This window comes from Tinamus guttatus, unplaced genomic scaffold (genome assembly GCF_059628265.1).
Source record: "Tinamus guttatus ecotype Peru unplaced genomic scaffold, ASM5962826v1 Tinamus_guttatus_pri_ptg000033l, whole genome shotgun sequence".
NCBI classification, from domain to species: domain Eukaryota; kingdom Metazoa; phylum Chordata; class Aves; order Tinamiformes; family Tinamidae; genus Tinamus; species Tinamus guttatus.
The window spans coordinates 1,513,415-1,534,998 of NW_028288567.1; the positions used below are offsets into that span (position 1 = coordinate 1,513,415).

Here is a 21,584-nt window from a genome sequence, read left to right on the forward strand (position 1 = left end):
CGCGGCTCCGGTGCTCCGCGGGCGGGATTAAGCGAGGCCTGCGCGCGGCGGCTGCAGCGGCGGCCCAGCCGCTGGGAGCAGGGGCACGGCGGCACCAGCCACGGCCGCCGTGCCGCCGGGACCAGGGCATGTCTGCGGGAGCCGTGTTTGCCGGCAGCTCCCGGCTCCTCTCATTCAACCACTTCTTGCCGTAGTAAAGGCGAGAATTCCCCGCAGGTGGGCAAGTCCTAACACGAATGTTTGTGCTCGTGAAATCTTAATGAGACTGAGTACGCTCACCTCATCTGCCGGCAAAAAGAAATGTTTTATGCATGTTGCAGACAAAAAGGCAAATGGCTAAATTATTACAAATGTTACAAAGATCCCTCAGAAGCTTGCTTCCATCGTGGTGGGTTCACCCACACTGCTTACTTCACCTGGAGTCTCACAACACTTTTTTTCAAAGACTCGTGTTATTACGTGGGAATCTCTTGCGAGCCTCTTTTGCAGCTCTCATGTTATTTGGGAAAAGCCTGAAAACATGACATAAATGCACGCTAAAGCACGACTAATCAAAGGAATCCACAGGTATGTATGATTTGGTTTCATTCATTATCTAGGGAGTGGAAGGGCCGATAATAAATATATATGTATATAAATTATGCTGTATTTGGGACTCGTAGCACTCATTCTGCCTTTACAAAAAAGAAAAAAAAAAAACACGTTTCTCAAAAATGTCCCTGTGAAGCCGTAGTTTGGAAGCAAGCATGGATACAGGGCAGCCGTTTCCAAACAGTGCTCGTCAGGCCACTTGCTCGCAGGCCGCAGAGAACTGGTTGTGCACAAGACTTGGCTCTCTGCTTCCAGTTGCTAAATCACAGAAGAGACAGATGAAAACATAAAAACAATTTGCAGCTATTATTTGCCAATTGCTATTTCTGACATGGGAACAGAACTACAACTTGAGATGCAAAACTAATTCCTTATGGGAAGTGTTTTACGCTGTCAAGGCATTTCCAAACGCCAGTCCAGCAAACTCTTTCCACCTTCAACTCGCTGAGCGATTGAACCATTCCCTTCGCTTCTCTTTGTTACAGCAAGTAGATCTCCTGGCCAAGTTTTGCACTTTTCTGGCTGCCACATTCATTAAGTTTCCAAGAGCAGCTGATTCTTAGCGTGCAGCAATTCTGGTTAGCCTGCTGAGAACTTGACAGCATAAACCTTGCTGTTTGTTTGTTTAATTCCTTTCACTGAGCATTAGGAATTACTGCTGAAAGAACTCCAGCTTCCAGGTGTTCACTTCTTAAATGCAAACACTTCATAACAGAAATAGTCCCTTTTTATTTTCTAAGCGTTGTGTTGAACAACCTTTATAGTGGACTGAAAGCTGAAAACGGTGTGAGTTGGTATTTTGCAAGGTCTGGTTTGCCACAGACAGAAACACTTAGAAAGTGGTGGTAGAAAGGCAGCCTTAAAAAATATTTCAGTGAAAATGGGTGCTCTTTGTTACCTTTTCCTGCTGAAAATCTTTCTCATTCCGTATATATAACACAAACAAATCTTCAGCACAAAGAACAGACTTTTATATACGCATGTATATATATGTGTTCATGTTCTGTAGATTTTTGCATTGTGGCAAAGATGCTAACCAAATTTGAAAGCTTAGTGGTAAATGTATGCCCCAAAGGGACACTTTGCATCTTACTGATCCAGAGAGACTCCTGTTGAGGTCTCAGACATCACTCTTTCCACCCAAAAAGATAGTTCAATACAGAAACAGAATTAAGGAGTTAAAATGGGTAATATTTTCACTGGATTAACGGTTATGATAATCACTGTGCTTATGTGTGTGCACATGTGTACAAATTTCTTAAAATAAATTTTATATTTGCAACACAAACATTGAAGAAAATCCAATCACAAAAAAACAAACAAACAAACATTCAGGTCCAGTTTTAACAACTCACTGCCTGCACACACACACAAGCACATAACTTTGTCTGGAAAGGCCATAACGATGCATTCATAGGTACACTGAAGGAAATCTAACTCAGAGCCCTCAAAAGAGAAGATCCTGTCAACTAATCTCTGACTTCCAATCCCATGATTTCAAACCCTGCTCTAGGAGGAAGATAACAGATGGTCTCTGAGATAATTGAATCTATATTATTTAAGGATTTATCAAGCAAAAGATTTAAGAACCCTTCTGCTAGATAGTGACTAGCCAGGGCAGGCCAGAGAACATGCAGACGTCTACACAATTTAACCTGAAATATGTCAATAACTTACTCGATTTTAGTAGCAGTTTCAAGCACTTAAACTTAATCCAATGCATGCTTGAAAGAGCAGAGCTTTAGTCCCCAAAGTATTTTAAGTTAGTTGAAGAAAAAAAAAAAAGCTTGAAAATAACATTGGAGTAGTACATTGATAAATATAAGCACATGAGTAAATTTTTACACAAGCAAAAATCCCCACAGGGATTTTGCTTTAAATTTTCCATTTTGAGAAGGACATCGAAATAAGTTTTCATAATCTCTTTCTCCACAAAACTTCCTGGCTGAGAGTTCACCCATTTACAGCATCCTCTTTACTAAAATATTCTTACCACTGCCTCTGAGAAGGAGATTTCTTGCAGCTGGACCTCGAAGCATCTTTATGAAGAAAGGGAAACTACTTAGCTCCTTCGTTACTGGCAATGAGACAATTAATTTTCTGTCATCTGCAGCAACCTCATCCATGAAGTCTCACACTTCTACAGGTAGTTTGCTAGAACTTTGAAAGTTAATGACACAACATGTTCTCATGCACATTTTCAAAAGTCTCACTCCTGGAGAGAAGATGCTAAGATTTTTTTGAAGAAAAGTGCTGCAAATCTGGCTTTTAGTTAAATCTGTTCTAGAATTTTGCTTCTCTGTTTTGAATGATAATGATCATTATTTTCTAATCCTTTGGCTTTTCTTCCTAGTAAAGTTAGGTGCACACATAAAGTTTTGCTGGATCAATGCTTCAATGTATATTGGAGGCTCTGATTTAAGAGTTGGAAAAGCTTGCCATAAAATTAGCATTCACAAAATTCTCTGTGGACGCTTTTATGAATTAGATTTGGAGCCAGCAGCTTATAACCCGGCATCATCACAGTGTGCCTTTAAATACACTCTGAAAAGCATGAGGTGCAGAAGCTGACTCATGAGCAGCTCAGACAGCTGTGTAGGAAGCAGCATGTGCAGCAGGCAGAGAAGGGCAATCTTCAGCTTTCTCAAATGTAGCTGCTTCAAATTGCCAGCCAGAGCTCTCCATTTTTTTTTTTATTTTTTTTTTTTTTACTCCTAACTTCCCAATCCCATAGAATTGTATGCTCAACTGTCTTTATTCAACCATGCTACTCCACTGGCTTCAGACATTAATGGCAGACATTAATTCAGCTGATCCATAGAGCTGCTGCCAAGCCTTTTCCAGAACAGAAGAGATATATTAAAAAGGCAAAGGCATATTCAATAGCTAAAAAATAGATCAGAGAGAATAAAACTGTTTCTTTTTGTTGGCTGACTCAGATTTCACTGATATTCCTTGTATGATTGATACATAAAGAAAAGGTGTGAAAATATTTTCAGATGCAGTCAGTGTGAAAGTTCCCTCTTTGCAGGATGACAGCTATTGTTCACTTCGGTTTTGGCATCGTGGATTTCAACTGCCATTGGATTTTTACAACATTGTCTTACCAACATGGCAGCTATTTCAAACCCTAGTAACCTCGAAGAAAATATTGTAAAGCTCAGAAAATATTGTTATGTTAATTAGAATTTGTATAGTGCTTTTCACTAAGTTTTCAAAATTCTAAATTGCTGGAACTTTAGGGCAGATTCCTTTACACTGAAGAGAGGCAGCACGAGTTGGGTTGTCGTTGAAGACTGCATAGGACACATCAGACTGACACTTTCTAAAAATGGGTGTAGCAGAAAACGACAGCTGTTAGAGGCAGGCAGGAACAGGGAAACACAGTGACACGGGTGCTGGGCCTTAGTTGTCTGTGAGCAGGAACTACGTACGGTCTTTGCAGTGAAATGTGAATTACCCAGCTAAGCAATGCATGAATTTCCTTTATTACAACAAGCACTCAAGCTCACAGTTTTTTTAAAAAAATGAATGCCTAAAGGTGACTGTTTTGCTTGTAATATGGATTTGGTAAAATATGCACTTATAAAAATATAAATGAAATAAACAGCCTGCCTACCTACCTACCAGAAAGGTAAATGTACACCACTGCAATTGCTCCTCTGCTTAGGGAAAATAATGTAAAGAGATATATTAGATAGTTGGGAATATCTAGAAAAAAAGACTACTGTCCACATTCTCGGAATATTAAAGATTAATTTTAACAAAAGATGAAGGCACACAGGCAATCATGCTTTAAAAAGTAATTAGAGGTGGCATTGAGAGAGAAAAGAAAAATCACGGAAAAATGTTATAAGGAAACAGTTCCTTTAGAGTACACTTCTACAGCCTAAGTTTTCTGTGTTTACATAAAGCCATAACCTTCACTTGCTTTTTGGTTTACTTATTATATATCTGAACTCTCAACTCGTGAAAGCATGCAAGAAACATACAGTTACCTCACAGGTAACTACAGCCTACCAAAAACAGAGACTGGAGCATGCACTTAAATTACCATGAATACTTATTTTCTGAATCGGTTCCTAGAAGTGTGCATTAGCAGGAGATGTGTTGATACACATAAAACTGGTCTGCCGCCTGTGCTTCAAAGGGTACAAGAATAGTTCTAAGCCGACACCGTCCGCGGTTAAAGGCGCTTTCCGCCGTTTCCACGGCCGGAGCGCCTCCGGTTACCACACGAAACTACTAACGGATCGCTGAACGGCTCGAGCCCGCCCGCCGCTTTCCCAGCATCACTAGTGACCTCAGGGCAGCCCCAGCCGCGCCGCTCGCTCCGTGACACCACGGGTGAAGCAACAGCGGGACACCCCGCTCTGAGAAACGCCTCCACCGCCCGCGCGCGGGGCGCCGCCGTTAAAGCTGCGGCGGACCCGGCACCTCGCGCGCCCAACGGCCGCTAACGGCCGCTAACGGCCACCCACGACCGTTACCCTCCCGCCCCTGCGCGAACAGCGGCCGCGGCTCCGCCCCCCGCGCGGATTGGCCAAGACTCACCCCACCCTGCCCTTCCTCTCTCTGCCCGTCAGAGATAAAGCTCCGCCCATCTACCCTCGACCTTTCTCGATTGGGGGATCCTCCTGTCAATCACGTCGCCTCCGGAGCCCGCCCCCTCTCCGGCGGGGAGGGGGCGCTCCGCGGTGCTCTCTCCCCATTGGCTGCGCGGCGCTGTCACTCACCCGAGCCCGGCAGCAACGGCCGCTCCGCCCCCCGCCGCCTTCCCCTGCTCAACTCCCGCCGAGCCGCCAAGTTGCGCGGCGCTCGCGCGGGGCTCCGGCGGCCGCGGCGCCCGGGCAGCGCAGCGCAGCCCCGCGGGGGGCGGCAGCATGACGGCGGCGCGGGGCGCTCCCGGCGGCGGCTGAAGGCGGACGGAGGGGCGTGTGGACGCGAGCGATTGGGACGAGGAGGAGCGGCGAGGGGGAACCGCCTCCGCGGCGAGCTCGGCCCGGCGCGGCCCCGGCCCATGACAGCGGGCTCGGCGCGGGCTGGCGAGCCCGGCTGAGGGCGACGCGGAGCGAGCGAGCGAGGCAGCGGCGGCGGCGCCGGGCCCGGGCCGCCCGCCCGCCGCTCTTGTTGCGCCTGTCCTGAGGAGCGCGGAGAAGTTCGGCGTGTGCCCGCCCCGCCGGGGGAAGTTGCTGCCGGGCTTGTTTTCTTGCGAGATATACATATATATACGTATATATATATATATATTTCTCTTTTCCCTCCTCCCCCTGGAGCCGGCTCGGTGCGGAGAGGAAATCGCGAGGAAGCAGGAACTGGGCAGCAAGGGCAGTCCTGCCCCGTCTGCGGGGCTTTTTTTTTTTTTTTTTTTTGGTTGGTTGTTTTTTTTTCTCTCTTTTTTTTTTTTTTTTAATTTTTTGGCCTTCTGAGCCCCTCTCCCTCGGCTCCCGGCCGCCGTGCTATATGCGCGCGGAGAGCGCCGCGCCGCGCCGCGCCGCCCCGCCGCGCAGCCATGTCGGCGGCCATCTCCGCCGCGGAGAAGGTGGACGGCTTCACGCGGAAATCCGTGCGCAAGGCGCAGCGGCAGAAGCGCTCGCAGGGCTCCTCGCAGTTCCGCAGCCAGAGCAGCCAGGTGGAGCTCTCGCCGCTGCCCCAGCTCAAAGGTACCGCGCACCCCCCTGCCCCCCGACCCCGAATCCCTGCGGCCACCGGTGCCCCCCATCCCCGGCCGGGCCTTCCCGCCGCTGCGGGCGCCCTTCTGGGGGGCCCCTGCTCGTCGCGGCGGGTACGCGGGTGCTAGGAGCCCGGGAGCGGGGGCTAAACCCGCGGCACGGGATCCTGCCGTGTCCTGCCCGGGAGTGGGGGGGAAGAAGCGGGGGTTCCGGGGCCCGGCCGCTTTGTTTGGGTTTCGCTTGTCTGTGTTTAAATACCGGGATTTGCCCCCAAGCCGATCTCTGGATGAGCGGGATGCGGGGTCAGGCGAGCGGGGAAGGAAGGGGTTCAGACGCTGGCTTCCCTGGGGAAGAGAGAGAGAGAGGAAATACATACATATATATATGTGTGTGTGTGTGTATATGTATAGTGTCCTGAGGTTAAAATTTGAGAAGACCATGTCGGTTAGAAAACTACAGAAGCAGTTAACTCTAGCCTTCCACATCGTTAAATGTCAAGTTGAAGTTGTACGTATTTTGTGCCTTTTATATTTATTTTATTCTATTTTTAAATATGAAAAAAGCCCAAAGTTACTGTAGTTACTACTGTTTACCTAAGTAAACTTCCTGTGAAAACAAAGTGCTCGTCTCCGACCTGGGGAATTCGGGAGAGATGCTGCCTTAACGCTATCCCAAAGCCTGCACTTACTGATGCTAGTGCTGGGTTCAGGTTTTTTGAAACTGCATCACGTGGTGGTGGAAAGAAGTCTCGGTTTGCAGCAAATAGTCGGGCAAGTTGCATTCTAACTTCGTCTTAAGCAGGACTGTAAAAGTCCTAGAAATGAAACAGGAAAATAAAAAATCCCAACGGAGTTATTCAATACACAAGCCTATGTTTACAGACTATGTTTCGAGACTCTCAAGTGTTAGGTGTGTATACAGAGACAGCCTAAATCACAAAACTGCCTTAGCCAAAATGTTATTAAACGCAAATAAGCTGGGGCGGGAGGTGTTTCCCCACTCCCCCCTCCAACCCGCGTATCTGGCAGGGGCTGTGGGTGCTCCTGCTGCTCGGTTACGGGTGCTTTCTGTCAAATTCTCTCCTGTATTGCTAAACCAGTTGGATTTGAGGAAGCTAGAATAATCGTATTAATTCTTAACCAGAATAACTTGTTTGAGATCAGAAAATAATTTTCTGCTTTTGGTTTGGTTCAATTTCTCAACATTTTTAGCAATGAAAGACTGTTTAGACATTTAGACATTTAGACACTGTTTTTGTTCAAATATGATTTTTGTAACACTGCTGCTGCTACCTTGTAGAAGCACTTGGTAAACATCACGCGTAGGTGGCAGACTTCGGGAGGTTTTGGTCCCTGTTCTGCAAAACAGTTAAGCATGCATACTTATGCAAGAAGTAATCCAGTTTAAATAAGTAAAATGCCCAAGTTTACATTCTTTGCTGAACTGGGACTTTAATATTATTGTTTTTTTTTTTTACTTCTGTACAATTAAACCTTACAGTTTTGAGAGCAGCTTTGAAGCTGTGCTCTTGAACTATAGAGAAGTTCTGCGTGGCATTGGTAGCCTAGGCATTTGGAAACTTGAGGCCATAAACCATTAGATGAATGTTTTCAGTTATTCAGAGTTTTATAGTAGTCTGAATTACATTCTTAATGGAAAACAACATCTGTCTTTGTGCTTATGGTTTAAATTTAAAGACTCATACTCCAAACCTATATTTCAGAATATAAGTTGTGAAGAAAATACAGAATCACTTTTATGAATTAGCAAAATAAAAACTCACTAGCAGCTACCCCAATTAGCAGTTTACCAGAAGGTTAAGTTAGGACACTTTTGCATATTTCCTCCTGTGGATTTATGATGTTTGAATAAACTGAGAATCTGAGTGGTCCTGAACACAGCTAGGTGATGTTTTGCTGCTGTGAAATGAATGTAGCTTATCATGTTTTTCTCCCCTTTTATGGAACTCCTCCTCTTCATTTCTCCTTCCTAAAAATCCCCACTCCACCTCCCAAAACAAAAGAGCTTTTAGAGATAGTGCATTTTCTTCAGAAATATATGGTTTTGTAAAACTTTAAATAGTTGTGATACTGCCAGTATCATGTCATCAGTAAAGTAACAGCCAGCATGGCCAGGGAGGGGCTGAAAAAGGAAAGTATATCATTATACTAATGCCTAAGGGTGCTCCATGTGCCTTTCTGAAGTTAGAAAAGACTCTGCTTTTTTCGGGTAAATTCAGATAAATAGTTAAAATAGATATGTGTAGCTTTTATCACTTTTTCTTTCTTTTCTTTTTTGTTTTTTAGGTGAGAAAAGTGTTTTTATTCTACTGCTGTAGACTATTTGATCTGTTTTTATAGTTACTATCTAGTCTCATTATTTCAGGGGAAAGTAAAGTATTCCAAAACTCTCAGACAGGTATGTCAGACTCGCCCAAAATACTTGTGTGTTATTTTGCTGTAAGAAAAGATTTTCTGAAAGAAGAACTAATCATTTAATTCTAACAAATATCTCACAGAGTAGGTAGTGTAGGTAGTTTGTTTTTCTTTTATCTAGGGAATGTTGTGTATTTATCAAGAAAAACAGCCAGATCAGATTGTGTAACACTTTCCCAAGCTTCTAAGTAGCGTTGTTTGAAGCCTGTAGACAGGTAATATTGTTAAAAGTGTGTTATTTTCAGTTGTAATGCTGTTTCATATCACCAAAATTCCTTAATTTAGCTGCGTGATATGTCACTACCAGGAGAAAGCACTTATCTGTGACTGGTAAGTCACTGTCTCAATGATAGTGATCTGTGACTTCAGGGATTTGGGGGTGAGGGGAAGGAGTAGAGTTGTGTGACTCACTAAGATTCAGCTTATTTTTGTGTGTGGTATAATATTATGTGTCAGTTTTGGATAAAAGCTCAGCAGAGCCTAGCTAATGTCAGATACATCAATTAGCAATGTGTTCCTCAGTTAAGTTTGCATGTTTCCTATGTGCTTGTTATTCAGGATAGGATCTGTTTGACTATTTTATATAAAAGCTGAATAAAAAATAATGATGACCCAATTACTTTATTAAAAAAAAGGCAAAACTCCACACACTTAAAGCTGTAGCAAGCTGTACAGTTTGGATTTTTGGATTTGTTTTTTAGCTGCTCTGCATTTTATATTTTGTATGTTACAAATCCTTTGAATATGTACAGCCAAAAAAAGTATTGGTCAACGAATAGCAAGATTTTGTGATTAAGAGAACAATCCTGACACTGCTAGGTTTAAAGAAGTTTGGCAGAGGATGTCTTAATTTAGCATTTTAAGAATTGGTAATTGCGTCTTAATTATTTGGCAAATCATTTTAAAAGACTATAGTAGCAAGTGCAATTAGCTTCATTTTTGTAAGCAATTTGATGTTGAAATCAATATTGCTCATTATGATAGAAGTAAATATACATGTTTCCATTTCATATACATATACATAATTGAAATGTGGGTATGTATATATGTACATATATGGGGGGTGAAGAAGCATGGAAAAATGTTGAACAGAGTAAGGGAAGAAAAATTACTTCTAACATCCGGTTTATTTTTATTTAGCACAGCTAATTTGGTCTGATTATGAAGCAAATACCTTTTTTGTTGTTGTTTTGTTTTTCTTTTCTCCTCTCTCTGTACTGAACATGTCAAGTACAGTTGGAAAGGGTAAACATTTTCTGATATCTTTCTGTGACCTTCTTAAGACTGAAAATCCTTTTGGTGAGAGATAGGTAACCCCAGACGTATTTCCATATACAGAGAACAAAACTAATGAAATTAGTTTTAATTAAACTAATTAAGTTGTCCAAATTAAATTGTCTCCCTGTAGAGAAAACTCAGACCCTTACAACTGAGGGGTTGGAAACCAGTCGAAAAATGTCAACCATAGACTAAGGAGGGTTATAAGGATCTCCATGGAGCAGAGGATTATGGTGGGAATCGTGAAGGATACTGGAATATGATGCTTATAAAATTACTTTCTAGTATGTGGTTTGGACATCCAAAGTGAATATTAACAGTAGTATTATCTCCTCTCAGCCCGAGACAGAGCTTGTTGTTTACTGGAAATGAAATGCAGTGTTCAAACGAGATTTTTGTGGAAGGCCCCATAAGCTTGATTGAAGGTTTAATTTAACATTATTTAAATTCATCTGACTCAGTTCAAACGTTAAATTTTAGATATTTTACGTCATACAGAAAATATTTCAGAATAGTAAAAATAAATGGAGTTAAAGAGCTTAGGGGGTTTTACTCTCATACTAACATTAGATTGCCTTTTCCCAAGAGGAAAACATCCGTCAAATTTTGGAATGGTTTACTTTTCCTACTGCCTTCATAAATATTTATAAGTGAAATGACAGTCCTATGTCTTGAGTTTATGTTGGTTTCTTGTATTCCATATGATTGATTGCTACTTCCTCCTTTGTAGTTCCCTGTCTTGTTATACCTTTTGTATTCGATAGCACTTGCAGCTATGATCTTACTAGGTAAGATTTTTTTGTTATTCTTTTTCATTTTTTTCCCACCTGAAGAATGAGAATTATGTAATGAATTTTGGTTTAATTCTTATGTATAATCTTAATAGGGAACACTGTTAATATAGTCAATATTTCTGTTTAGCGAGGTTACAATTTTGAAAAATACAGGAGTTAGAGAAGGCTGAAGTTCTTTATTTTTTTTACATTACAATATAGTTCCATGAAAAATGACCTGTTTAGTTTCTTTCTATGCTAAGGAACCGTTCTTAGTTTATGGAGTGGAACATTTGGTCTTTTTATTCTTAAAGAATTGACCTTTCTTATCCTTAGACTTGAATTTTTGGTCTTAATATATATTTCCATCAAGAGTAATTCCTAAATATAGAGCCTATTGACAGTCTTCACATGAACTTTTCTATTTAAATCTTTCACGTCTTCTGTGTGCCAGCTTAATATCAGATTTCTTTTTCCATATTCGCCTCTTTCTAGCGTAGTCAGATATTAGTTTTGCAGGTGCTGAATTTAATGTTAGTTGCTGTAAGAAATATGAATGTAATTACTTACTGCTCCAGGGTATTTGGGCAAAAAACATCACATCATTCTACAATGTTCTTTTTAATATCCATCTATCCTAGAATTATTTTGTGCTATTGAAAGCATGCTGTACCAACAGTTTTGGAGACTAGTATTTTTGTATAAGTATAGAAGAGGCCTTTCCATTGGGAAGGGCACAAAATTCATCTTCTGTGCCAGCATAATCCTGATACTTGTTTTAGTCTAGCAGGCTGAAATTATATAGTTTTCTAACACACACACACATATTATATATATATATATATATATATATATATATATATATATATATACACACACGTATATATAGTTTTCTAACAAATATAGTGTATTTATATGTGATTTCATAATGTGTGGAGTTTGAAGGTTGGAGCTTAACTAAACAAATAGGTATTGAGTAATTTCTATTGCGTGACGCCCCCTTGGCAAAACTCCCTACAGGAATTAAAGTGACAATGCCAGCTTCTCTTTAATGTCCAAATCATTATCTGATTCATTGATTTTTATCAGAGAATCACTGAACTACTTCGTACAGAGTTTTGCTGAGTTCATGGTTAGTAAAAATATGGGATGCATATTTGATGTCTCTGGCTTAAAGGCAGAACCCATCTTAATTAAGTTCACATACAATTTTCCTTTGCAAGACCTTATTCTCAGCTGCTTACAACACTGCTAAATGTTTGGGCTGAAGTTTCCAGGCCAAGTATGGACAGTTTGTTTTGTTTTGGTTTCTTTTGGAGCTGTTCCTCAAGCTAATTTTCTGAGTTTCCGCAAAAACAGTTCAGCTGCTTCTAAGACTAGGTTAAAAATGAATATAATATCATCAATATTAAACCTGCAGTTATCCTGAGCTCTAATATTTGCTGTACTCTAGAGCTTATTTTCTTAATTCTTAGTTCTTAATGAAAATTCATCTAAGCTTTCCTAGCTCAATATCAAGTCCCAGTCAGTATCTACTAAGCCTACTTCACGTGCTATGAAGAACCACCTCTTCTGTGGCTGCTGTGCATATTTTTTCTGTGCTCTGCTTGTCTGTAGTTGTGCAAGGTACTGCAGCTGAGTGTATGGAAAGCTTGTGCTTTATTTTTTTTACAAGCGAGACACCCAAACTGTGTTATGGTGACAGGGCACTGTGGCACTGGCTGGCTAAGCAGAGGTGAGGAGTGGGAAGAGTGGGCAGAAGGGTCCATAGCAGAAACTAGCTTCTCTGCCCCAGCTATTGTAAAGCTGAAATGTTGAGTTGCAAACTCCTGTTCTCAAGAATTAATATCATGAAAGCCACTCGCTATATAAGAAAAAAAGCTTTCAATCTGTTATGCAAGTTTACATTTCAAATTATTGATTAAAGCAGAGATCATTGTGCGCTTGGAGAGTTGACAAACTCTGGATATGAGAGGTGAAAGCAGACAGATAGATGTTTGCAGAAGAATTGCAAGAGGAAGGTGGAGTTGAGTCCTTCTGGAGAAGGACAATATGCCATAGCCTAGGGATGCTGATCTGAAGGAGAGTAGAAATAAGAAGTCACAGCAATTAGTCAAAGTGTGAAGCTTTACTTCTGCCCTTGCAGTAATTGGGAGCTAGCAGGGTGCATCATTGCATAAGCAAGTGAAATTTTAGAAGTGATTTTTAAATAGGTTACTTTGTTTCTGTAGATGTAGGTCTTTAAAAAATGTAAAGCAGAAGTGTGTCTTTTTATTGTATTCTTTCTTTCCATATAATATTCTATGGGAAAATGGAAAGAGTTTGGATTAGAAAGGGTCTGGTTTAGGGTAATCGGGTAAAATTTTTGAAATCTGTGTTATGTTTCAAATCTAGAAAAAAGTGTACTTTTTAAAAACATGGCATAGGTGTGAACTTTTTACTTGGAGGCTGAAGTTCTGTGAAGTAGCATAAATTTTGTTCTCACTGGTATGTGGCAGGAACAAATGAGAATTGCATGTAGATGTTGAATCATATATGTAACATGTATTGTGTGTTTCTGCATTATATTATTTAATAGACAAACAGGCAGCTCATTTTAAGACTGGAAATTAAAATGCAACAGCTAAAACTTTATAGAAAGGTAGACTTCCACAGTACAGTCAGGAAGGGCAAGGTTCGAGAATTTATATTTCTCCATTAGGAGTAGAAAGCAGGAATAAAATAAACTTTGTACACCAAAATAGTGTAAATTAAAGTTTTTTTTTTTTTTAAAAAAAAAAAAAAAGGCTAAGATTTTGCTAAACTGTGTGAACTGTAATTTAATCCGGTGTAGGATCTCTCACTATTGAACACTTTCAGTTTACAGACTGACAGTGTATGGTTAAAAAAAATTAACAGAACCGTTTAGTAGAGTATGGTAAAAGTTGATGGGGAAAATAATTCAAACAGACTTTTATTTATAAGGCAGGATGCCTAATTTAAGCAAAGTGGGTAAAGAGATCCTTGAAGTACTTGAATATTCATCTGCTCAGGATGATAATCTTACTCCAACTGAGGGCAATGGGAGTTACAACACTGAATGCAGAAGAACCAGGACTTCGCCTGTGTTTTCAGCCTAAGTTAATGTTGGGTCTTCATACTAAAACTTAAATATCATGATTAAGCATGTCTTAAACTTCTGAAAATTATGAAGCAAGAGTTTAGCCATGTCTCCTCTGGCACACTTTCCTTACTAAATTACTCCCCTATACATTCTTTTCACACATTTTAAATAGCATCGGTACTAAATTCACTGCAGACTGTGAGACTCTACTATCATGTTTAAGAGTTACCCCTTGGTTTCAAAAAAGATATATTTGTATTGCATACAACACTGTTTTTTGCTATGGGGGAATGACAAGAGCATTTCTTCTGTTTGGGATGGGAGGAAACTTGGTTTGTAATGTTGAGTTATATTTTTTAGTGTCATGCCAAAGCTGAAGTAACTTTAATGTTTTACTCAATTTTAGTCTTAGATTGGGTGGGCGAGTAAGTGGTGCAGGAGGGAAAGAGTACAAGTCAATAGCTTAATAGCATACTTTAGATCATTTATGTTATGCTGCTTTAGCACTACTCCGTGTTTGTAATATACCATAATTTCAGTTGATTTAAAGTTATTCAAATGGTAAAAACAATTTCTATCCTTTCAAGCTTAAAAAGTGCAAATTAAGAATTTGTTTCAGGCTTTTAAGTTATGTTCATATAAACTAAGGGTGCATTTAAATGCTGTGCTATGTAATGATTATTGAATTTAAACATTTACTTAATGTTTGGCATACAACTTTGTCACCTGCTGTTTTTGGTCCTTATTCTGTATGTACTTGTACATACAGCGTGCTACAGCTGCTGGAAAAAATGGGGAAAAGAACTGTTCAGATCATTCTCCTTTAAATTTTGAGCAGAGTAGGTGTGAAGCAGTTCCTTGAGTCTACAACCTGCAGGGCATTTTGCATCTTCAGAACGATGTGTGAAATTCCCGAGTTGCTTAAAAGTTGTTTAAACACTTGGACTTCAGTAAATGCTAAGTCTAAAAGAACACATGTTTGAGGTAGACATGTCTGTTCTGAGGCTGGCAAAAGCTAGTTTGTTACAGTACGCATTTTAGGAGTAAGCAGCATCATACTAATTTGTTCCCTTCTGATCTTTTTTGGTCTGACAAGGTCAGAAGCAGTCTGTTAGTCTCTTGTCCTTTCCTTGGAGTCTCTTGTGTTTTGCTGTTTTTTCTCCCATGTGTTTGCACTTGGGTAGATGAGTGAGTTGCAAGGAGCAAGAAGTTGCTGTGTGCCAGCTTATTTGTGGTAACTATTTCTGTGCTTTTAGCTTGTGGCATGTGTATGATCTACACTAGTAACCTTTAAAGGGAAGACCTGTTTATATACCCAGAGCTTTCCTTTGACCTTAATTTGCTCTCTTTTCAGGAGAGCATTTTGAAAGCATGTATGTTTTACCATAACAAAGCCTTTGCTACTTTCCATATAACAAAAACTGCTCAAGACTTGTATTTTGTGTTTCTGGAAAGCAGTTCCAATTCTCAGGGCTTTGTATCACTCTTTGTAATTTTACTTTGAAGGTTGTCATCCAGTCCCTCTTTACATATTCAAAATAACAATTTCCATCTCCCCCCCCCCCCCCGCCCCCTCCTCCAGGCTAATGATCTGCCTGTGCATGAGAATACCCGGACAGGAGGTAAACACCCTTAAATTTAGCACAATCTTACTTAAAGAGGCAGGGCTCCTTCCTATGTTTTTTTAAAGTCAAAACTGCTAAAGTTTGGTCGTGAGCTGTTAACTCTCCATCGAACCCATGAAACTGTTATTTGGGATAACATCTCATGTGGAAGAGAGAATGTTGATGCCCAGAGCCTCTGCTTATATTCCAGATATGTCCATCTTGGCATAAGATCAATGATTAAAACTGCTTGATGGTTTTTAAATGAAGACAGCAAGTATAGTAATGGTGCATGCCAAAACCATAGGTGATTGTTCAGGGGAACCTAATAGTTGGCTTGCTTGTGGAAGAAAGCTTGCTTCAAATTCAGGAGAAGTGACATAAGTGGTGCTTTGAAGACTTTTTTTTTTTTTTTTTTTTTTTTAATTGTGCATAGTATAAGTTCATAGTATCATGCTGAGCCAAACTCTTGCATATGGTTACCCATATGCAAATTGCTGAACTTGTTAATATGTCTGTTAAAAGCAGTATTGAATCAACTTTGTCCTGTCACTGGATTTTTTTTTTATATGTAACTCTGAATTTCAGTTAAGTTTTAGTGATCTACTTTTCTTTGGTCAATGCTAATATGGTTCATGTAGAGTTTTTAAGCTAATTTCAGGGTGTTTTAAATTATAATTCCAGTGATTCGTGGTGTGTGTGTAGTGTCTTGCCATTTTTTAAAAAAGAAGGCACTCCGGCCAGTTGCTCTCTTATGTTTTGAAGTATTTTGATTGACTTAAATCTTCATTAAAATTGGCAGATTCGACACGTTAAGAGCTAGAGACTATACCTGTATAAGATTATCAGGAAGCTTGGAAGATGGCAGAAATGGTTTAGGTAGGGAGGTGCTTACAGTTGACCATCCTGATGTGGAGGTTTGTTGCAGAAGAGTCATGACAGATGTTGCTGGATCAGAATTGGCTTTTCAAGTTTTTGAGCTGATTTGTTAAGGTCAACTGCTGGCCATCTATCTGCAGTGGAAGAAGGGACTCATAGAACAAACAATTGGTGTTACTGGACTTCCAAAGGTTTTCAGAAGTGCTTCTTTCGAGTAAACAATCGTACAATTCTGTGTAGCCTAGATAACTTTGTAAACTACAACAGGCTTGACCAATGTGCTTTCTTTGCTTTAATTCTTTGTCAGGTCTTTAATTTGATATGTGGTATGGACCTTGTAGCCTAATACTTGAGCTTTCTATCTACTTATCTCCAAGCCTTGCCCCCAAGTGAGCAAACCTACACAACACCCTGTTGTACAGGGAGCTGGCTAACATCTAAGAGAGAGAGCGAGGTTCTCTTTGACTTGGGAAATCTGAGCTCTAGTTAGTGAAAATACGTGGGGAAGCTCCCTTGGCCCCTTTCACAGTTCTCGCAGTAGCTATAGGCCTGGGGTCACATATAACTTGAAAATACATGTTGTTGAGCCCAGTGTATGTGTGTAGGGGGAAAGTCTACCAAGAAATAGAACTTTAGGTGCCTCTTCTATTTTTTTCTGTATGGAAAAATGAAAATATTGATTACATGATTCCTTGACTACCTGAGGAGCTGCGTAATTACTGCTCTTAGTAGCCCCACACATTTCTTTTGGGCTATTGATCCACTAGTTTGCTAGAACTGTGTTAACTTCTCATGTGGACACACAAGCACAAGTGAGTATTCTCTGAGCTTTATACATAGGCAACAATTTAATTTAAGAAAAGATCTAAAGCTGCTTTCCAAAAGAAAACAAAGTATTATTCAAAAAAAAAAAAAAAACCACAAACCTAATTTAACTGCATAGTTATGATTTTCCAGTTATTGAATACTTTTAAGGTTGGATGACGGCTTCAAATGAGAATAACTTAACCGTTCACTGCAGCTGAAAGAAGTCTGCTCCCATGACTAACCTTGGGCCAGACCTCCTGCTCATCAGGCCCTTCCAGAAGCCATTTAAACTCTCTAATCTGGCCACGTTATTGAGTTAAAGCTGCTCACTGTAGAGTCTGACAAGTTCCAGAGCCAGTGTGAGAGATGGATGTGACTGGGAGCAGAGGAGGAAAGGGAGGAATAAATGAGCAGGGCTGGAGGAGGGAAGGAGGTACACGTGATGGTTGAGACCTCTTCCTTTTAGTGCCAGCCAGCTATTTAGCTGCCTGGGAATCTGCAAATGTACAGCTGGGAAACCTGGCAATACCTTCTGTCCCATGCTGTAACATTAACAGTGCTTTAACTTGCCTCTAATGTAAACACTGGCAGCTTAGCCTTTCAGATGTTACAAGAAATCAAGGCACATGAGAACTCCATGGGATAAAAACAAATCTTAGATTCAGGTCAAGCAGTTCTGCCTATGCCTGATTTATGTTGGGAAAGCCAGAGTTTATCCAGACTCCCCTCTTTCCAGACTAACAGTATCTCTGAAGAGAGCAGGCTGCGCAACAGTACTGATAACTTAGAGAAATCAAGAGTGAAGAAACACGTGGTGCCTCAGAGAACGTGCATTCCTCTCTCCAAATTAGTGTCAGGTCTTCATTCTGCTCCAGCAGATTCTACAACTGTTGAGTACGGCCTTGTAGAGCACGATAAATGTAGCTGGAGTACAGACACTATATGCTAAACTTTAGAGTATGTTGAACTATGGCACATTCCTTTTCAATCTTCTGTATTTCACTTTGTCAGGGAATTATGTAGAACTGTAAGATTGACCGTAAGGTTTAGCTTAGTGTAGGGATGGTTGTATTCCCCAATACCACTGTCCTCAAAGTGTTAATAAAGAGTTGAATGTGCACTGTTTGGGGAGCTCGTAGGACAAAATGTTATGGTTGTGGCTCTGGATTTCCTCTGCATCTCTGTGGAGCAGCATTCTCAGGAAAAAGTAGAACTATTCAATTAGAGATTTATATAAATGAAATTTGTTACACATGTTTGAGAGGTTTTGCGTTTTGGAGGGAAGGTTTTTCTTTTTTTCTTTTTGTCCTCTCTCCTCTCTGAATTGTGTAGTTGAGAGGAATTTTTATAGACCTAAATTCCAGTTTCTGCTAATGAAGCAGGGATTATGTTAGATATTTTGGCTTGGAACAGTAGATCTTGGGTAAACAGTTTGTTTGAGAATGAAATATCCTCCTTTTCCCTGCAATGCTTTTAAATGTATGAGATAGATATTCTGAGGGAAGAGGTTATTGTAGTCTCACAGGTAGTGATACGACAGTGGTTGTATTTCAAGTATGAAGTAACTGATGAAGTAACTGTGTTTGCAAAAATCTTTCCCCCATCTGTATTTTGGTTCATGCTCAGAATTACATTGATAACCTGGTAAGTTTGAAAGCATTTAAGCTTTTCCAAATGAAACTAAATGCTTTTTCTCCCTTCTTTTGCATATTTCGTTTGCTGTCTCCGACTTCGGTGTTTCTTGAGCTGTTTATGAATTTTGCAGAAAAGCAGTTATCTTGAACCTCAGCTGTGTGGTTGGTCTAAGTCTTCATGCTAAATGGAAAATGGTTTAAAGTCATGCCACAGCTACTGTGCTATTAAAGCTAAAAGTCCCTGGAGCTGATGTAATTATAGGGGCATAGTTTCGTTTATTCATAGAACTGGAATAAACTATTGCAGGATGATTTTTATTTTGATGTAGAGTTGTCTAACTTCAGTTGTGCTCAGATAGCTAAAGTAAAACATAGTTTTACTATGACAAGACCTGACCGGTCAAGCGCTCTATCTGACAAGTGAAATTTCCCAAATCACTTGATGGTTTCCATGGTACCGCTCAACATTCCTGGGATAAATGTGCTATATATCAAGTAGGGATTGAGCATGAAGACAGGTCATGTTGATAAAGCAGGACTAGCTTTCTGTTTCTTTATTTATGATAGCTGCACTTTAACTTTTTTTCCTCTTGTAAATGTCTCTGTTTTATGATTGCTTCTATGTATGGATGTATGCATAGAAAATAACCTTTTTCCTTTAATGATACAAGTAACAAAGCTGATTAATGGCAGGCTTTTCTCTTGGGAAAACATGTCTAATTGAGATAGATCAGATCACTCATGAAATGGAGCGATGCTGTGGGGCTGCAGAGATGCAGCCTCAGTTATTCTAATGTCTAAATAAAAGTGACTAATACAGGTTTTTATATGATATTAGTTGCTTTTAACTAGTATTAGGAATACACAGATGATGCCTTCTAGTTCTTGAAATGTCTAGGTCAATGTTTTGGTCAGTGAAACCTCAGCTAGCTGACCATTGAATAAATAGATAGTACCAGTTACAAAAGTCCTGTAGTTAAGGGTATTTAGGGTATAAATGGACTTTCGGTGAGGGGAGAAATAAAATTAGTCTTGACTTATGTTTGAAGATGGCTATCAGCTTGTGGTTAGTGTCCAAAAAAGAGGAAAAAAAAAAAGGATGTTGGTTTCTTAAGTTAGCCTTTTTGGATGTTGTCCTCAGCATGTCACTGTTATTGCGTTGTTGCTATGCTACAATACTTATTCATGCAATCCATTGTAGAACGCTAGAAGATCTGAGTTAAAACATTATGTAACTTCCAAATGTTTTTACAGCTGCTCTGGGTTATTTTGCAGGGTGTAGCAGCTCCTGTCTTCGATATCAAGAGGTTTGCAGTTATCTGAGAGAAATTAGATTTTTGCAAGGTTTTTATTTAAAACATGATATTGAAATTGCAGAATTAACATTCAGTAGTATGAATTGTTCTTTATGAGGGAGGAGTAATTGCAAGTCTTTTCCAAAGCTCACTGAAGTACTTGTGATCACTTAACAATAGGATCAGAACTGTAAGATGGCAAAAGGGAATAAATACAAATATTCTGGTATTGGAACTTTGCAGGTAGAAGAAGCAGTTGGAATGGAAGTGCATCAGTCCATTTTGGCAATTATTTTTTTGCTTATATGGAAGCTAAACAGTTCTAGCAGATAACTGCTGAATATTAAAACCACTGCAAACTGTTGTTGTCCCAGCCACTAAGTGGGAGATATTTTGGTAAGAAATGTCAGGAATTGGCATTATTAGAGTGGCTGAGTTGCTGAACTTACAAATTTCATGTGAACCTGTTTCTTCAGATTAATTCTGTTTAAAACAGCAAAAAGAAGCCTGAGTTCTTTTGGTTTTCAGAGTTAAAACTGAGACTTTCCAATATCAGTAGACCTTCTTTTCTCTTGCAAATTTCTTTCTAGTAAAACAGCAGTAATAATGACTACTAGAATGAATGACTGAAGCTAAAAGATTAGATTGAAAGAGCCTGTTCATCAACAGGTGTGAAAGCTCTTCACTGGGAAAGCATGCCTAATCCTAGATAAAATTCAGAAAAAAAATATAAAATATATATTTTATATATACATTTTTTTCTACCATAACAAAAGCTTTCCCAACTGGCTGGTAGATGAGATGGAAAACCAGAGTGGCTTAGAAGAAACCCAACAGGCAACTCTAACCAGAAATGAGGACACTTGAGCCCTCTGAGTTCATACTACTATGTAGTATCAGGACGATTTTGTTATCGTCCTGAGCAGTTGAATAGTTACATTTTGAATAGTTGCATTCTATAGATTTGCTACGCTTTCTGAAATATACAGTACCTAATCCATCTGCTATAGATCTAATGTGAAATACTGTTGGAGGAAATTGTATTTCCCAGGTTTTAGATGGACTGCCCTCTAAAATAGATATGCCAAGTTGTAGGCAAATATTTTTGTTTAATAGCCCCAAAAAGCTGGACAACTCTCCAAGACTAAGACTGTAGTACATTATCTAGACCAAGGCATGAAAATTCAGGATTAATCCTTTTGAAATATTGAAGTTGATTCTTAAGAGAAACATTTGTCACATGATGTCAAAAGTATGTGTAGTATTTTGCATTGGGGTAAAAAGACAAAGTTCCTTCCAAGCAGATTTTGTGGCTGTTAAGCAGGTTATGTAATAAAGTATTAGGGAACAGAATGAGACAAATCGGATGAATGAGAGGTTAGGATGACGCACTGTTTCTGGGTATGACTTTTTTTTCTGTGGGTGGGTTGGTACTTATTGCACAGCTAAATATTTTACCTAAATTCCCTTGCTTGATTTTTATTTTTTTAAAAATACTGCCGTATTTTTAGTC

The 21,584-nt window shown here is 39.9% G+C and overlaps 1 protein-coding gene across 1 annotated transcript in view; it reads left to right on the plus strand.

Annotated features, from left to right (window-relative positions):
- Positions 1 to 6,044: 6,044 nt before the first annotated feature.
- PPP2R5A (protein phosphatase 2 regulatory subunit B'alpha) overlaps positions 6,045 to 21,584 on the plus strand; it is a 37,402-nt gene continuing 21,862 nt past the window's right edge. The window contains exon 1 of the mRNA XM_088532048.1: positions 6,045 to 6,254. Within this exon, the coding sequence (XP_088388174.1) occupies positions 6,104 to 6,254 (151 nt within the window). The 5' untranslated portion in view covers positions 6,045 to 6,103. The remainder of the gene's footprint in view (positions 6,255 to 21,584) is intronic.